At 38.3% G+C, this 18,949-nt stretch overlaps 1 protein-coding gene, 1 long non-coding RNA gene and 1 pseudogene across 2 annotated transcripts; 1 reads left to right on the top strand and 2 right to left on the bottom strand.

Moving 5' to 3' along the window:
* Positions 1 to 198: 198 nt before the first annotated feature.
* LOC145912114 (sodium-coupled monocarboxylate transporter 1-like) lies at positions 199 to 4,416 on the bottom strand. The gene is made up of 11 exons (XM_082999530.1): positions 4,209 to 4,416; positions 3,907 to 4,046; positions 3,553 to 3,670; positions 3,276 to 3,498; positions 2,623 to 2,763; positions 2,286 to 2,504; positions 2,020 to 2,122; positions 1,697 to 1,858; positions 1,259 to 1,424; positions 876 to 1,007; positions 199 to 449 (listed from the first exon to the last, which is right to left on the bottom strand). Exons 1-11 carry the CDS (start codon positions 4,414 to 4,416, stop codon positions 199 to 201), a joined length of 1,863 nt encoding a protein of 620 aa, XP_082855656.1.
* An 8,819-nt stretch (positions 4,417 to 13,235) lies between these two features.
* LOC145912113 (uncharacterized) lies at positions 13,236 to 16,603 on the top strand (annotated as a pseudogene).
* A 1,166-nt stretch (positions 16,604 to 17,769) lies between these two features.
* On the bottom strand, positions 17,770 to 18,534 carry LOC145912323 (uncharacterized). Its single transcript, XR_014403290.1, has 3 exons — positions 18,429 to 18,534; positions 18,310 to 18,374; positions 17,770 to 18,084 (listed from the first exon to the last, which is right to left on the bottom strand). It is a non-coding gene; the product is annotated as an uncharacterized LOC145912323 (long non-coding RNA).
* Between the last annotated feature and the right edge of the window lie 415 nt (positions 18,535 to 18,949).

Raw genomic sequence — 18,949 nt, 5'->3', positions numbered from 1 at the left:
CAAATAAGTTTTTGTTCTCGATCTGTCATTTGAAATACGCAACATTTGTACAAAATTGATGGATTTCAGCTAATATGTAGCGATATAACTAGTAATGGGTCTGTCACATATTTTGGTTCAAAGGTCAAATTAGTTTCACTGCAATTTACAATTGGTCATCTACCATTTAATGCTGCTCCTTTCAGCATGTCGATATAATCAAAGGGCCGTATCCTTATTCACATCAACAATCAAATAACTGTTTGTTTCATTTGCAAATGCGTGATGGTCGTTTCCTTGAATTTCTTCTTCCTTTCCTGTTTCTGCCAACCGCTTTTCTTCCTCATATTTGTCGTAGGGCACTCCGCACCATAGAAATCGTCTTACTTTCGTCGGCAGCCACTTGAAAATCCGATGATCGAAAAACGGCATCGTGACTCCAGGTGGTAACTCACTTGGTTTTTGGTAACCTAAAAGTGTATTTGCCTTTATATGTGAATTATTGGCATTGTGTCCAACTTTTTCAAAACGATTTTTACCCGGCTTTAATTCGTTCACATCAAGAACATTTCAGATACAATATTTACAACAGGAGGCAATGACAAAACAAGTAACGATGTGCAATTATCAGCAACTCACTGATCGTTATTGACTCATTGCTTGAACATGATTTTCGTGACAGCGAGCCAACAACACTATTGGTTCCCAAGCAGCTGTTGCTTGGCAAAAGTGTGTTCTACTGTGGTTCGACTGTGGTACAGACCTGTTAGGTCGAAACAGAGTGCACAGTCTACACCATATTGATCATAATAGGCTCATTTGCATTTCAAACGAATAATTTTCTTCGTCTTATGCAATCAGATTAAATCGTGTTAAATTACAAAAATTACACAAACCTGTTAAAAATGTGACAATGTGTCCGACAATGAGAGCAACGACGAAGCCGGAAACTCCGTAATAGAGATAAGAGATTGAATACACCTCAGCTATCGGAGGTCTAACTGCTTCTGTGGTATTCAGCATTCCGTCTGAAAAAAGCTGTTGGCATGAGAAATATGCGTGGTTTTAACTGATATAATGAACATAACTGAAGAGCGTATGCCTGAAGAAAAAACATGTTAGTATTTTTGGTAGCGTTCTGTACTGACCCAATGCAAATATTAACGATATAAAGACCCGGGTTTACAAAACTAACTTCCAAAGGGAACTGATTCTTAGTTATTATGACGAAATGTTATTTTAATTTATTTCTTGCGTATAAAAATAAGCATGTATATACCTATAGTTGTGGTCATAGCTGTGGTACCGGTGACATTTGGAAACACACAATCCTGCGTTGATGTTTCTAATACCCGTTTGTACTTATTGGGCGGAGGGTAGATGGTACTTCCCACATAACACCACAATGAAAATACTAAACCACTTGCCAGACCCGCTGTGGCTCCCTGAGTGTAAGAAAGGTTTAGTTATAACTGGTGGCATTGAGGTGGCCAAAATCCATTGTGGAGATTGGCAACCTGCATGTATTAATCGACAGAAATCCAAATTCGAAATACGCGGAAAATATCGAGCAACGACACGGATTAAAGAAAATAATATATTGTAGAGGTACTTGTTTTCGGAGCCACAACTTGAGAATTTTTCAAATTCACTCCCGTGTTTTTCAACCACACCGAGATTTTCATATAGGTATATGGGTCGACCGCCCAAAACTTACCCACGAATTACACCAGGGAAAGGCCCAGGCCATAGTGAAGAGCGCCAACATTGGCCCAGATATCATTCCATTAATACTGAGAGTGGCATTTAGAATTCCGCCCAGGTTTCGGCTTGTGGCGGCAATTCCAATACAACACGCACCGTAAAACACGACCAAGAACTGTTGAAGGCATTTGAAAAGATTGTGAAGAAAATGTTGTTTTCGCACAGCAGCACGTGACAGATAAATATTGTTTTTGTGACATTTTAGCTTGAAACAGAACTGTAAACTTTATTGCATTTCACAGAATATAGACAAAACAATTAAAATTGTTCACTGACTTTGGAGAGCCACACATTTTGCGTTGCGGAGAGCTTCTTATAAGGTTTGATGAAGTCTTCTAGAGTCACAGTGGCCATTGCGTTGATCCCCGAAGAAACCGTGCTGAAAACGAACTTCTGTGTTTGCCGATTTTGTTCTTACAATAGAATGATGTGAATTGCAACGAACTATTCATTACGATGGATTGTATCTTTTAACAAGCTTTCTGATTTATAGCTCTATTACTTCCTTTGAATCATCAGTAAATTAGGCGACAAACTTTTACCTCAATGTTCCGCTAAATGCACTACAAAGATAAACACCAGGAAGGCCAGGATATGTGTGGAGAATATCCATTACAAAGTAAGGCATGAGTTGATCTGTGGCCGAAACCCAACCAGCGCTGTGCGGGTCGCAGTTCACGTAATAAGCAAACATCGTTAAACCTGCAAGACCAGCCAGCACCACCAGTGTGGTCATTCCTAACCAATTTAGGTAAACTGCTCTGCAGAAAAATAAGCATTGCTTATTCCTGCAAATCGCAGCTTATGGACAAAAAAGCAAAAAAAGCAATTCTATTTTAAATAATACATTTTTATTTCGGCCAGAACGCATTAGCTTACACTTTTGCATGGGTCTCGGTCTTGCAGCACAAATATCTCTGTACCACAGTTTGCGTTGTGCAATATCTTCCAGTCCAAAGCATTGTCCCTCCTACGATAATTGACCAAAACGTGTGGCGGATACGAGGGTCGCCTTCAAAACTGTGGAACAAGAAAATAAACTTTACTGCATCATTGTTGTACACTTCCATTGCCCTGTAAACAACAGCATACAAACACCCGCCTTTCAAGTGTTTCAACGCATTACAAAGCGCTTTAGTTTACTTAGGGGTAGGTCTAACATTTTGGAAAGAATGTAATTGTTATTGCACCAATGTTAGTTTCACGCAAACAAAATCAAACCTTTAAATTGGACTCACACAAAGAGATGTGCATTTCTGTGTTCACAATGTGTTTACTTATGTGATGAACAATAGTGCATGAATTAAAATCGAGTCTAGTATTTTAACTTTTGGGTCTTCTGAGTAAATATTCTTATCCGGGTTAAATAATGATCCATTGGTAATTAACATAATACGACGAGTAGTATCGTTACATTGCATTGAACTGTTTACCGGAATTTACAGTGTACATGCAATGTTGAAGAAATTTCCGGATAAATTCTACCGAGTGATTTATGTCCAAAGATTTCTTTGTTATAAAAAATAACTTACTGGATAAAGTCAATGCGTCCTCGGGATTCTGCGATGCTCCAAATATTCCCCATTCCTCCCAATAAAATGCTACCTTGGATAATTACTGCGATAAAACCGAAAAGCATCACAATGCACTGGAATACATCAGTCCATATAACAGCTTTCAAACCGCCAAGGGCAGTGTAGAAAGTGCAAACCACCCCTGTAACCGCTATGGAAGTCCACAGGTCCAGTCCGGTTACTTCAAAACGACAATTTTAATGTTTAACTACAAAGACTAAATTACGGAACAAACCTGCGTTGAGGGCCAGCGCTGGTGCATAGATGACAATTCCTATGTATGGAACTTGGTTCAGTATAAAAATTGTTGTTGCAATTACACGTACGTATTTGCTGAATCGCAGCTCCAAATACTGCGAAGGATGGAACAAAATTTTTATTACTTGCAGTGAGACTTTTGTTAAACAACGGACTCCTTCAGTGAGCATATATAACAGTAAGACACGTTTATGTTTTAGCTTGCGTTTAACTTAACTTTGGTTTCTCTGCACGTTGGTACTTGCATGATTACATGGTGCTTTACTCAATAAAAACGAACGAACTTTTATTATAGATCACATTCCTTTTCAACACAGTGCTTCAAACTTACCTCATATGTGCTTGTTATTCCGTTGCGGTAAAACAGAGGAATGTAAATCTCAGCCGATACTATGGCAACGATAAAGTAGCTGATTATGTAATAAGCGAACATCGTACCGTAAATGTAGAATTCTGACGGAGTTCCAATAACTGTGAAAAAATGCAGTTTCAGTTTGCCTTTTTATATTAACACAATTTTCTTTTACCCATTTTTACATGTAGATATAACATCTCTCTTCTGTTAATTAAACCAGTTTTTGCTTTTGTTTCGTATTTCATTACTGCCAAAGGCCAAAAAAACACACAACCAACTTGTAATTGCTGACAAGAAACCCGCTGTAAGGGAAAATGCAACAGGCACTGCATGCATTTGTCTTCCTCCCATCAAGTAATCATCGCTATCGTTTTTCTTTTTCCTTGAGGCGAGTGCAAAGAAGATTCCGATGCAAGCTGATATGAGGAAGAGGCATCCGAAGACGACGTAATCCCAAACTCCGAAAGATCGTTGGATTTCCTCCATGATCCTGATCTTATACTGTATGAAAAATCCTTTATATTATTTTATGTTATGGATGCTGTATAGTGTATTGTCTTACCTTTATTCTCCTGTTGGTGGCAAAAAATCATAAGTAGCACAAGCACAACAGAAAACGAGTTTATACGACGACTCTGCCGTCCTAACAGATGCAATATGCTTGTTATGGGATTTTTTGACTGAATAGAAACAGCCGTCCCATTTTATTCGAGTTAAAATCGCTCGTAACCTCAGCACACATTTCTACCATTTGAATACAAGTTAGCAAATATTAGCCATTCTCTTTTCAATTTGTGGGGCTATTATAGAAATGTCACGTGATTGAAAGACTGCAATGCCTTTTCCAAAATCGCCCGACCCCACAACCCCCTTTAGCGGATCTACTTCAAACCGTTAGCTAAAAATGTTATTGCTTTGCAAGCTATTGCTTAACAAACAAACAAACAAACCATTCTACTTCTTTCGTCATCAAGCCAGAACCCAGTCCTTTAATTACAAACATTCAAGGACAGTGTGGATGAGCGGCTTTATTACATCAAAACAACTAAAACATTCACATTTGTTTGTCAGATTAGAGACCAACTAAGTTAGTATTCTCTGCTCAGACAAACATATGTCGGGACAGCAGCGCACCGGATCATTGTTGCTGCAGTGCGTTTGAAGCATTGAAAGCAGTGATTTTTTTATTTTATCTCCTGTTGCAGGCGGCCTTCCGGTTGTGTTGCGCTGCTGTCGCAACATACGTGATTTCCTTTTCAACTACTGCATGGAATTTCTGCAAAGCGGCAATATAGCAAAGATCTTTTTTTAGGTGGAATAGTACAAGAAAAGTTCGTATGCTACTTGTATTCAAGACAATCTCAAAATGCGTGCTTCAGGATTTAACATCGAGTCCATGTATGCTTGAAATTAATGCTCCCATCACAACTGCGGTAACAATGTCTGCGTTGACATAAATAGTATTCCGCGCTTTGCATCAAAACGTATCTATACTGTATGATGAATATGTCGCTTGCTACTATATGTCGGTTTCCGTTATAGTGGAAAAGTGCTTAAACAATTGATGTCCCATATACCAAAGAACGAACTGTTCTGTTTAAAAATGATCGTCAAAGGTCGATGACGACAACATCTGTTCCCAACTATTTTTTATGCTTGGAAGTTATCCGATGGCGACACCGTAATCATTCATGTCAACACATGAAAGATTCCGAATACCTGCAGTCGATATGTGGTCCAATTCAGACCGAATACGAATATTTCATAACGTTATAAATTTATACATTGGTCTTCAAAAATCACATACAATATTTACAGTTTCGCTTTTTTTTGACGTAACTCTAACTTCATTTTGTGATATTAAAATATTCGTTTCCGGCACGTCGACATAACACGCTTGTTCCACTAAATCACGAGCAAGTAAACATTATCCATTGCATTGTTCTGCCAATGTATCGCTTTAATAGCAAGAAACTGTGTCGAGCCAGTTTTTTTAGAGAAATCCTAACCATTGTTTTCGCAATGTATGGTTAGTGCCATAGAAATCGTACGTAAAAATGTTATGTTACAACATTCGGGGATTTTTTTCGTCTAGGTCATATAAATAGGTAGATACATTGACCACATAACGGGGGCATCGACGCAAACCAGATTATGACGTCACAATTGCTTTTAACAATGGGCAAGGTTGTGCGTGCGTCAAATGTGCGTGAAGTGCGCTGTAGTCTGAAACGTGTCAACTGAACCGTGAATGTTTTGAAGAATATAATGTGGGTTGGGCCTAGATTTCAGTGTTGGTGTAGCGTGGAAGCATTAAATACTCTAATGTGGGTTGGGCCTAGATTTCAATTATGGTGTAGCGTGGAAGCATTAAATACTCTAATGTGGGTTGGGCCCAGATTTCAGTGTTGGTGTAGCGTGGAAGCATTAAATACTCTAATGTGGGTTGGGCCTAGATTTCAGTTGTGGTGTAGTCTGGAAGCATTAAATACTCTAATGTGGGTTGGGCCTAGATTTCAGTTATGGTGTAGCGTGGAAGCATTAAATACTCTAATGTGGGTTGGGCCTAGATTTCATTTATGGTGTAGTCTGGAAGCATTAAATACTCTAATGTGGGTTGGGCCTAGATTTCAGTTATGGTGTAGCGTGGAAGCATTAAATACTCTAATGTGGGTTGGGCCTAGATTTCAGTTATGGTGTAGCGTGGAAGCATTAAATACTCTAATGTGGGTTGGGCCTAGATTTCAGTTGTGGTGTAGTCTGGAAGCATTAAATACTCTAATGTGGGTTGGGCCTAGATTTCAGTTATGGTGTAGCGTGGAAGCATTAAATACTCTAATGTGGGTTGGGCCTAGATTTCATTTATGGTGTAGCGTGGAAGCATTAAATACTCTAATGTGGGTTGGGCCCAGATTTCTGTTATGGTGTAGCGTGGAAGCATTAAATACTCTAATGTGGGTTGGGCCTAGATTTCAGTTATGGTGTAGTCTGGAAGCATTAAATACTCTAATGTGGGTTGGGCCCAGATTTCTGTGATGGTGTAGCGTGGAAGCATTAAATACTCTAATGTGGGTTGGGCCTAGATTTCAGTTATGGTGTAGCGTGGAAGCATTAAATACTCTAATGTGGGTTGGGCCTAGATTTCAATTATGGTGTAGCGTGGAAGCATTAAATACTCTAATGTGGGTTGGGCCCAGATTTCAGTGTTGGTGTAGCGTGGAAGCATTAAATACTCTAATGTGGGTTGGGCCTAGATTTCAGTTGTGGTGTAGTCTGGAAGCATTAAATACTCTAATGTGGGTTGGGCCTAGATTTCAGTTATGGTGTAGCGTGGAAGCATTAAATACTCTAATGTGGGTTGGGCCTAGATTTCAGTGTTGGTGTAGCGTGGAAGCATTAAATACTCTAATGTGGGTTGGGCCTAGATTTCAATTATGGTGTAGCGTGGAAGCATTAAATACTCTAATGTGGGTTGGGCCCAGATTTCAGTGTTGGTGTAGCGTGGAAGCATTAAATACTCTAATGTGGGTTGGGCCTAGATTTCAGTTGTGGTGTAGTCTGGAAGCATTAAATACTCTAATGTGGGTTGGGCCTAGATTTCAGTTATGGTGTAGCGTGGAAGCATTAAATACTCTAATGTGGGTTGGGCCTAGATTTCATTTATGGTGTAGTCTGGAAGCATTAAATACTCTAATGTGGGTTGGGCCTAGATTTCAGTTATGGTGTAGCGTGGAAGCATTAAATACTCTAATGTGGGTTGGGCCTAGATTTCAGTTATGGTGTAGCGTGGAAGCATTAAATACTCTAATGTGGGTTGGGCCTAGATTTCAGTTGTGGTGTAGTCTGGAAGCATTAAATACTCTAATGTGGGTTGGGCCTAGATTTCAGTTATGGTGTAGCGTGGAAGCATTAAATACTCTAATGTGGGTTGGGCCTAGATTTCATTTATGGTGTAGCGTGGAAGCATTAAATACTCTAATGTGGGTTGGGCCCAGATTTCTGTTATGGTGTAGCGTGGAAGCATTAAATACTCTAATGTGGGTTGGGCCTAGATTTCAGTTATGGTGTAGTCTGGAAGCATTAAATACTCTAATGTGGGTTGGGCCCAGATTTCTGTGATGGTGTAGCGTGGAAGCATTAAATACTCTAATGTGGGTTGGGCCTAGATTTCAGTTATGGTGTAGCGTGGAAGCATTAAATAATCTAATGTGGGTTGGGCCTAGATTTCAGTTATGGTGTAGTCTGGAAGCATTAAATACTCTAATGTGGGTTGGGCCCAGATTTCTGTTATGGTGTAGCGTGGAAGCATTAAATACTCTAATGTGGGTTGGGCCTAGATTTCAGTTATGGTGTAGCGTGGAAGCATTAAATAATCTAATGTGGGTTGGGCCTAGATTTCAGTTATGGTGTAGTCTGGAAGCATTAAATACTCTAATGTGGTTGGGCCTAGATTTCAGTTATGGTGTAGCGTGGAAGCATTAAATAATCTAATGTGGGTTGGGCCTAGATTTCAGTTGTGGTGTAGTCTGGAAGCATTAAATAATCTAATGTGGGTTGGGCCTAGATTTCAGTTGTGGTGTAGTCTGGAAGCATTAAATAATCTAATGTGGGTTGGGCCTAGATTTCAGTTATGGTGTAGTCTGGAAGCATTAAATAATCTAATATGGGTTGGGCCCAGATTTCAGTTGTGGTGTAGTCTGGAAGCATTAAATAATCTAATGTGGGTTGGGCCTAGATTTCAGTTGTGGTGTAGTCTGGAAGCATTAAATAATCTAATGTGGGTTGGGCCCAGATTTCAGTTGTGGTGTAGTCTGGAAGCATTAAATACTCTAATGTGGGTTGGGCCTAGATTTCAGTTATGGTGTAGTCTGGAAGCATTAAATAATCTAATGTGGGTTGGGCCTAGATTTCAGTTATGGTGTAGTCTGGAAGCATTAAATACTCTAATGTGGTTGGGCCTAGATTTCAGTTATGGTGTAGCGTGGAAGCATTAAATACTCTAATGTGGGTTGGGCCTAGATTTCAGTTATGGTGTAGTCTGGAAGCATTAAATACTCTAATGTGGGTTGGGCCTAGATTTCAGTTATGGTGTAGTCTGGAAGCATTAAATAATCTAATGTGGGTTGGGCCTAGATTTCAGTTATGGTGTAGTCTGGAAGCATTAAATAATCTAATGTGGGTTGGGCCTAGATTTCAGTTATGGTGTAGCGTGGAAGCATTAAATACTCTAATGTGGGTTGGGCCTAGATTTCATTTATGGTGTAGCGTGGAAGCATTAAATACTCTAATGTGGGTTGGGCCCAGATTTCAGTTGTGGTGTAGTCTGGAAGCATTAAATAATCTAATGTGGGTTGGGCCTAGATTTCAGTTATGGTGTAGCATGGAAGCATTAAATAATCTAATGTGGGTTGGGCCTAGATTTCAGTTGTGGTGTAGTCTGGAAGCATTAAATAATCTAATGTGGGTTGGGCCTAGATTTCAGTTGTGGTGTAGTCTGGAAGCATTAAATAATCTAATGTGGGTTGGGCCTAGATTTCAGTTATGGTGTAGTCTGGAAGCATTAAATAATCTAATGTGGGTTGGGCCCAGATTTCAGTTGTGGTGTAGTCTGGAAGCATTAAATAATCTAATGTGGGTTGGGCCTAGATTTCAGTTGTGGTGTAGTCTGGAAGCATTAAATAATCTAATGTGGGTTGGGCCCAGATTTCAGTTGTGGTGTAGTCTGGAAGCATTAAATAATCTAATGTGGGTTGGGCCTAGATTTCAGTTATGGTGTAGTCTGGAAGCATTAAATAATCTAATGTGGGTTGGGCCTAGATTTCAGTTATGGTGTAGTCTGGAAGCATTAAATACTCTAATGTGGTTGGGCCTAGATTTCAGTTATGGTGTAGCGTGGAAGCATTAAATACTCTAATGTGGGTTGGGCCTAGATTTCAGTTATGGTGTAGTCTGGAAGCATTAAATACTCTAATGTGGGTTGGGCCTAGATTTCAGTTATGGTGTAGCGTGGAAGCATTAAATAATCTAATGTGGGTTGGGCCTAGATTTCAGTTATGGTGTAGTCTGGAAGCATTAAATACTCTAATGTGGGTTGGGCCTAGATTTCAGTTATGGTGTAGCGTGGAAGCATTAAATACTCTAATGTGGGTTGGGCCTAGATTTCAGTTATGGTGTAGTCTGGAAGCATTAAATACTCTAATGTGGGTTGGGCCTAGATTTCAGTTATGGTGTAGCGTGGAAGCATTAAATAATCTAATGTGGGTTGGGCCTAGATTTCAGTTATGGTGTAGTCTGGAAGCATTAAATACTCTAATGTGGGTTGGGCCTAGATTTCAGTTATGGTGTAGCGTGGAAGCATTAAATACTCTAATGTGGGTTGGGCCTAGATTTCAGTTATGGTGTAGCGTGGAAGCATTAAATAATCTAATGTGGGTTGGGCCTAGATTTCAGTTATGGTGTAGTCTGGAAGCATTAAATACTCTAATGTGGGTTGGGCCTAGATTTCAGTTATGGTGTAGCGTGGAAGCATTAAATACTCTAATGTGGGTTGGGCCTAGATTTCATTTATGGTGTAGCGTGGAAGCATTAAATACTCTAATGTGGGTTGGGCCCAGATTTCAGTTATGGTGTAGTCTGGAAGCATTAAATACTCTAATGTGGGTTGGGCCCAGATTTCAGTTATGGTGTAGTCTGGAAGCATTAAATACTCTAATGTGGGTTGGGCCTAGATTTCATTTATGGTGTAGCGTGGAAGCATTAAATACTCTAATGTGGGTTGGGCCCAGATTTCAGTTATGGTGTAGTCTGGAAGCATTAAATACTCTAATGTGGGTTGGGCCTAGATTTCAGTTGTGGTGTAGTCTGGAAGCATTAAATAATCTAATGTGGGTTGGGCCCAGATTTCAGTTGTGGTGTAGTCTGGAAGCATTAAATAATCTAATGTGGGTTGGGCCTAGATTTCAGTTATGGTGTAGTCTGGAAGCATTAAATAATCTAATGTGGGTTGGGCCTAGATTTCAGTTATGGTGTAGTCTGGAAGCATTAAATACTCTAATGTGGTTGGGCCTAGATTTCAGTTATGGTGTAGCGTGGAAGCATTAAATACTCTAATGTGGGTTGGGCCTAGATTTCAGTTATGGTGTAGTCTGGAAGCATTAAATACTCTAATGTGGGTTGGGCCTAGATTTCAGTTATGGTGTAGCGTGGAAGCATTAAATAATCTAATGTGGGTTGGGCCTAGATTTCAGTTATGGTGTAGTCTGGAAGCATTAAATACTCTAATGTGGGTTGGGCCTAGATTTCAGTTATGGTGTAGCGTGGAAGCATTAAATACTCTAATGTGGGTTGGGCCTAGATTTCAGTTATGGTGTAGTCTGGAAGCATTAAATACTCTAATGTTGGGTTGGGCCTAGATTTCAGTTATGGTGTAGCGTGGAAGCATTAAATAATCTAATGTGGGTTGGGCCTAGATTTCAGTTATGGTGTAGTCTGGAAGCATTAAATACTCTAATGTGGTTGGGCCTAGATTTCAGTTATGGTGTAGCGTGGAAGCATTAAATAATCTAATGTGGGTTGGGCCTAGATTTCAGTTATGGTGTAGTCTGGAAGCATTAAATACTCTAATGTGGGTTGGGCCTAGATTTCAGTTATGGTGTAGCGTGGAAGCATTAAATAATCTAATGTGGGTTGGGCCTAGATTTCAGTTATGGTGTAGTCTGGAAGCATTAAATACTCTAATGTGGGTTGGGCCTAGATTTCAGTTATGGTGTAGCGTGGAAGCATTAAATAATCTAATGTGGGTTGGGCCTAGATTTCAGTTATGGTGTAGTCTGGAAGCATTAAATACTCTAATGTGGGTTGGGCCTAGATTTCAATTATGGTGTAGCGTGGAAGCATTAAATACTCTAATGTGGGTTGGGCCCAGATTTCAGTTATGGTGTAGCGTGGAAGCATTAAATAATCTAATGTGGGTTGGGCCCAGATTTCAGTTATGGTGTAGCGTGGAAGCATTAAATACTCTAATGTGGGTTGGGCCTAGATTTCAGTTATGGTGTAGCGTGGAAGCTTTACGTGTAAAATAGAAATTACTTTAATTTGGTTTATTTGTAGTGACCATTTGTATTTATTGTTTATTTAGGTTCTGTTCTGCTAAAAATCGAATTGATTTTGTGCGAACAGATGTTTTTTTGTAAAAGAAGTTTCAGTCTTTTGAAAGATGTTGTTGACTCTCATGAGTCTCGGCAATTTCGAAATTGTGTGCCAATGCCAAAAAAATTAATAATCTCTGAAGATATTGTTCAACATTGGTAAGATGTAAAACGTTTCTAAATCCTAAAAACTATTTTAATACTTGCTTTAGCATCCTAAATGAAGTGGCATTCGGTGAGAAGGAATTTACATTCTCAAATACTCTAGAGAAGGTTAGTTATTATGCTGTGAATATTAAAGAATGAAACTTGCATTGTCACAAATTGGTCTAAGAATCTGTGAAGTAGTAATAAAAGTTCTATATTCAGGCACATGAACACGTTTTTGTTGTATTATGGAAGTATTTCATTTGTGCTTTTATTTATTAGTGGTATGGATCCAAACATGAAGCAACAAATATGCTGCATCAATTCAAAAAGTCATGTGCACTAACTTTAAAGTCCCCGTTAATTAAATCACATGGTGAGTTTTGTTGTTTGTGGGTGCTTGTTTTCACGATGGTACTGTTTTTTTTTCGAAACCTCTTTTTACGTTTGAAGATGCATGTAAAAGCTCAGTGCATTGGAATGATGCTGCCATACCATACATAATTACACGTTCAGAGTGCTTTGAATCACTTTGGCATTTTGACCGCCAATCTGAACCAAACAAACTATATCAATATGTAATAACCATCTTTGATGTTTTGGTGTTTGCAAAGTTTGAAGGCTTAGTAAGTATACATTTAAATGTTATTAACTATCATTGCATTAATATCTTGGGCACAGAACAAGCTATCAAAATACAATCTTGAAAAGGCAAGCAAAACAATAAGAGAAAGCCTTAATAGCCAAGGTGCAGGTTTACAACAGGAAGAGAGATATTTTGTGAAGTTTGTGAAGAATGAATTCACTTGTTTAAGTAAAATGGTTAGTAAATTGTATAGCTTAACACAATGCTTTGTGCATATGTGTGGTTGTTTATTTTAGCAAAATATATCAGAAGCAGCAAAGGAGAATAGCAAACAAAATTTGCAGGTAATATAAGACTGGTAATTGGTGCAGTTTATAAATTTAAGTTTCGAGTAAATCCAACAATTGTTGCAGTGGGCTTGTTCAATGACTCAGGCAAATGATTTAGTTGAGAAATTTGAAATCTCCACATTGACAAAGTTCATTCATTTCTCGAAGAATTCATTTGGTATGATAAAAAAAGGCATGCTTTTTAGCTTAGTTTTACTTATTAAAAGAAAGTTCATCAAGCCATAATTGTATGACAATACAAACTGATTACATTTGTGATTTTTTTTAGATATTTTAATAGGTCGCTTGCATTGGGACAGTACATCCACTCCCTACATCATAGTACAAACAAAGGTCTTGGAATGCCAACATTCTAAACATCGCATCAAGATTAAAAATGAAAGGCGTCATGTTGCACCACCTACACATGTAAGTGACTTTATGTTTTCTATGATAAAATATTGAAACCCCTTTGATCAGTTGCAAGATCATCCAAATCCTTACAAAAAACATTTGTGCATTCAAGGGACCAAAAAAACTAACTGCAAGGCAAAAATTGTAATTCAGGAAATTATGAAGTTTCCACAGTTTCAGGTACTTCTTCAACTTGTTTCAATCTAATTTTATTTAGTTGGATATCAATAATTTCTTCTGTAATATGATTAGATAATCTCGAAATGTAAATCTAAAATGGACAAGACAAGTGTTGTTGTAAAAGATTTGCTGCAAAACAACGATAAGCACTTGCTAAAGCAACAAACTTACAGTGTTTGCTTTCCATCTCAGGATGACCACACCGGTCATGTTTTAGGGGAAGTAAGGATGTTATTTAAATTAAATGTTTACTTTTGAACTGTTTATTCACCATATTACATATTTTAAGGCTGCTGGTTTCCTTCAACCTGTTGATCAAAGAATAATTGCCAAAATAGATCAATTGGTTACAGAAGGTGTATGCAGTATTGAGGAAATTCTTAGAAGCCTAAAACATTATGTTGCCCATGAACTTTTTCAAAATGATACCCCACCATCTACTTCAAACAGGAGATTTTATCCAACAAAAAAGGACATTCAAAGTCATTATTACCGAGTATTTTGTAAACACAGATTTGCAAAAATTGATCAAACTAATGTCCAGTGGTTGGTGGATGAATGGGTGAAGGCAGGAGATGCCAATGACAAAATATATTTCCGGCCATTCATTGCTAACATGGAACCTGAAGTAGTTGATGGAGAAACAGCACCAGTCATTCAATCTGAACAAACCATGCTGTTTATCCATCAGTTTGCATGGCAGCGTAGATTGCTTCTGCGCTACGGCCAAGACATTTGTCTAATGGATGCTACCTACAAGACATCCAAATATGCTCTCCCATTGTTTTTTCTCTGTGTGAAGACAAATGTTGGCTATCAAGTTGTTGCCAGTTTCATTACACAGAATGAAAGACAATTGGACATTGAAGAGGCACTGAAAATATTGAAAGAATGGACTCCTGCATGGCAACCATCATTTTTTATGGTAGACAAATGTGATGCTGAGATCCATGCCATTGAAAGCATTTTTACAGGTTAAAGTTCTGCATCAAATATACATGTACCACATATGTAAAAATAACTATTTTCTAGATGTCCGTGTCCTCATTTGCGATTTTCATCGTGAACAGGCATGGGAAAGATGGGTTAAAAAATCTGAAAACCAAGTAGGTCCAGACAAGGACAAAGTTTTGACATTTATGAGAGGAATTGCTAACGCTGAATGTGAAAAAAGCTGCAACAATGCACTGCAGATATTTGAGTCAAGTTCAGTTTGGGAAAACAACCCAAAACTACAAAAATACTTCACAAATATTTGGCTTAAGGATAAAGAGGTTTGAGTATTTACAAAACATATATGTTAAATGTGACTTCTGTTCATGCACGTTTTGTAGCGTTGGATGTGGCTCTATCGAGCAGACCAGTTAAAGGTTTTGATCCGCACCAACAATGGTGTTGAGAGACAAAACCGAGTTTTAAAAGAATGCCATGTGCGATTTCGGACTGATAAGTCGCTTTCTGGCTTAATTACAATTTTGCACCACGAATTTTTGCCAAATGCATATGAGAAGTGAGTGTACCTCCACTAAAACATTTATGGTTATATGCAAGAACATGCAATCAAAATTAATCAATAAATTTTACTTTGAGCAGATACAAACAACAAAACATGAGATCTTCTGGCAATTACAGAAGTTACAACGCTGAGGTTCCCAGCTTTCTTCGAAACCGACCAAGAAAATTGGTAAAACATTGTATAAAACGTATCGGAGAAACTACAAACATTCAGGCAAGTTCTATATGTAGAAAAGGGGACTTGTTCACTGTATTAAGCAGTTCCTCTTCTGAAATATACACCATTAAATTTGGCACCGAAAGAGATTTTCCAAAGTGTACATGTCATGATTTTTTACACAATTTTTTACCATGCAAACACATGTTTGCAATTTTTAACAAGTATGCAGATGTTGGATGGCATAGTCTGCCAGATTGGTACTCCAATTCTGTTTACATGGTTTTGGATCCGGTTGTTGTGAACAAATTGTCAGCTGAAACTGTTTGTGATACTGTGGTCAAAACACAAGACATCAAGAATTCCTCCACAAACCAATCAATTTCTCAACCTGAAAACATTGTAACTGACGACAAAACCTGTGGTACTGACAACAAAACCTCAGATCGCAAACAAAGCCATCAAAAGTTTATTGATTTAATGAAGCATTTGATAGACCTTTCATATGATGTCAGTTCCAAGCAGGTTTTGGATGAAGGCATTTCTGATGGCAATGCCATGGTGGCTAAGTTTTCTAAAGCATGTTCATACGATTCTGGGTTTAGAATTACTCAACCTCCAGAACTTAAGTCATTGAAAAGGAAGCGAAAAACAACACCTTCTGAAAATACTGTCCATGATGAGTTGCCCCGCAAGCGACCAAAGCTCAATCCATTTTCATCACGGGTTGGACAATTTGCCAACCTTATGCAGCCGCTGCACCAAGTAACAACTTTGTTTCCTTGATCAAAGAAAAGTGTAAAATTAACAACCCCACAGGCAGCAAAAGCCTGTGACCAACATGAATCTTCTGGTGAGGCTTGTATGGATATTGTTCGGAACAAACACTCAATGATGCAAAAAAACATCACAGCCCATGTTACCGGTTACAAAGCTTCTGGTACAATTTTAAAAAACGGCCCTCATTCAATTTCTTTGTTGGAGTTAAAATCTCTGGATGACTCATTGCCATCAGCTGAAGTTTGCGAGCTTAAAAAGCATGACAGCAGATTTAATGTTGGTTGGCTTTATGATGAAGTCATTAACAGCTACTTGTGGCGATTAACTGGTGTGCACCAACACACACTTTATGTTTGTTCGACAGTGGCTCAAATATTACAAAGAAAAGCTTCAATTAAAAAAGTTTGGGAAGGGATAAATTTGCAAGGGAAACAAACACTGTTTATACCTTGGAACACTTCAGGCTTCCACTGGGTTTTGCTTGTAGTTGACATCCCTGGTCGAAAACTGCTGTACATAGACCCAGTAGCAATGCCTTGTGTAAAAACAGACAGCAATGTTCAAACTGCAAAAGCTATGGTGAATTGTCTAATGGCAACAAAGTTTGGTTGGAAAATTAATACTGTGGAAATACCACACAGAACAAAACAGCCAGATGGATCAAGCTGTGGAGTGATGATATGTATGTATGCAAAATGGCTGGCAACTGGAGAAAAACTTGTGCAAAATGTTTGTACCTACAGCTATAGACTTGAAATGTTAAGGGAAATTGCTGGCAAGTGTCTTCAAGGCACAAATGAAATAGAGACATGTATGTGGAGATGAAGGCGCCAATCCCCTGAAAAAAGTTTGGATTGAGTGCACTCGATGTGAACAGTGGTTTCACATCATGTGTGTTGGTTTTTCAGAGAAGCAAGCAAAAAAAGATAAATATTTTGTGTGCACATTGTAAATCAAACAACATTACAATCTGTTAAACAAATAAGAACACAAGCCAAATGAAATTTATTCACTATACCATAACAACCACAATGTCCCAATTTTTTTAGTTTTATCACTTCTGCAAAGTGAATGTAATACCGTACCTTTTGGGTTTTGGCCCAAAGGGTGTAACACTCTTGGAGTGACGGTAAACCTGACCAATCGGGACTCTACCTGAGAGGTGTAACACTTCTGCGAAGTGAATTTCCTACCATACCTTTGGGTTTTGACCCTAATGGTGTAACACTCGTAGAGTGATGGTAAACCTGACCAATCGGGACTCTACCTGAGAGGTGTAACACTTTCGCAGAGTGAATTTCATACCATACCTTGCGATGGTAAAACTGACCAATCAGGCTTCAACCTGAGAGGTGTAACACTTCTGCAGAGTGATTTTAAGACCATACTATTTAAGTATTGTGTTTTCTTCAACTCGTATTATGTTGTTCAACCCAGTTTCATATGGCTACTGGCGAGGCGTCTGGGTTATCAAAAATGCCAACGACCACATGGAAAAGCCTCCTGGGCGTGGTAGGAATTTTTCAAACACAACATAAAAATGCAGTCCATCAACATATAAGCAAACATTATTTATTTGGAAAGCCTGAAAAGCACTTAGTTCGCCAAAAAAAAGAGAATTCGATTACAAAACAAATAGCACCATTTTTGTAGCGACATGTGACAAAGAGTGCAATGTTTGTGCCCAAAGGAAGTTCATTTAACTTTGCATTGTCTGGCAGTGGCAGAAACAGTTTATTGCATCACAATTAGCATACACAAAACAATATATATAACACAAATGCTGTTTAACATGAGATAGTGTGTTTTATAAAGATTTCAACTTTGTAAAAAATATGTTTGGAAATTTGTATCTGGTTTCTTGCAGCTTATTTAGGGTGGCTTCTATCTTTGCAGAATCTGCAGTGTTAAAGCTTTGTAACAATTTTGTTTTATCAATCAAGAATCATACAGGAATATCCATTTTTTTAAATCCAATGTAAACAATATACGAAGTGAAAATATTTTGTAGTATGACGACAGACACTATCATATCCATAGTATGATATAAAATAATTTCATTTTTGGGAAGGAGTAAAAAGGACCACACAAAATGAACTTTAAAGACTTAACAGTAATTCTTACCTTATTCAAATTATACTTTATTTCCACAGATGTAATATTCCAACAGAAGCATTGCAGATGTTCAGCTGAAATTCAAGTAGCATTTAAAATTGTTTTTTTTTAATAAAATCATAACAAACCTTTTGATTTGTGTCTTCTGTTTGACTTGTCGCTTCAAATGTCATTTGTCTTTTGTTGAAACCAACATAGTCAAAATAGAATGACCTAAATTATGTTAATGGATCTAAACACATTGGCAACATGCTTCATTCTGATGGTCTGAGCTTGTGCAAAGTAAGCGAAGCAAAACCAAAATATAATAGTTCCAGTCATACACCAACCCACAGAGTATAAAGTTTTTAAGCTTCACTATAACTGAAATCTGGGCCCAACCCACATTAGAGCATTTAATGCTTCCATGCTACACCATAACTGAAATCTAGGCCCAACCCACATCAGAGTATTTAATGCTTCCACGCTACACCATAACTGAAATCTAGGCCCAAACCACATTAGAGTATTTAATGCTTCCAGACTACACCATAACCGAAATCTGGGCCCAACCCACATTAGAGTATTTAATACTTCCACGCTACACCATAACTGAAATCTGGGCCCAACCCACATTAGAGTATTTAATGCTTCCACTCTACACCATAAC

Source organism: Ascidia mentula, chromosome 8 (genome assembly GCF_947561715.1).
Source record: "Ascidia mentula chromosome 8, kaAscMent1.1, whole genome shotgun sequence".
NCBI lineage: Eukaryota > Metazoa > Chordata > Ascidiacea > Phlebobranchia > Ascidiidae > Ascidia > Ascidia mentula.
Note: the sequence above shows the minus strand (reverse complement) of the source record. Positions and strands in the feature narration are given on the sequence as shown.

Coding starts and splice junctions, on each gene's coding strand:
- LOC145912114 (XM_082999530.1), bottom strand. CDS start 4,416: ATGGAGGAAATCCAACGATCTTTCGGAGTTTGGGATTACGTCGTCTTC. Junction 3,499..3,552: donor AGCGCTGGCCCTCAACGCAG/GTTTGTTCCGTA, acceptor GTCGTTTTGAAG/TAACCGGACTGGACCTGTGG. Junction 450..875: donor CATTGTCACATTTTTAACAG/GTTTGTGTAATT, acceptor ATACACTTTTAG/GTTACCAAAAACCAAGTGAG.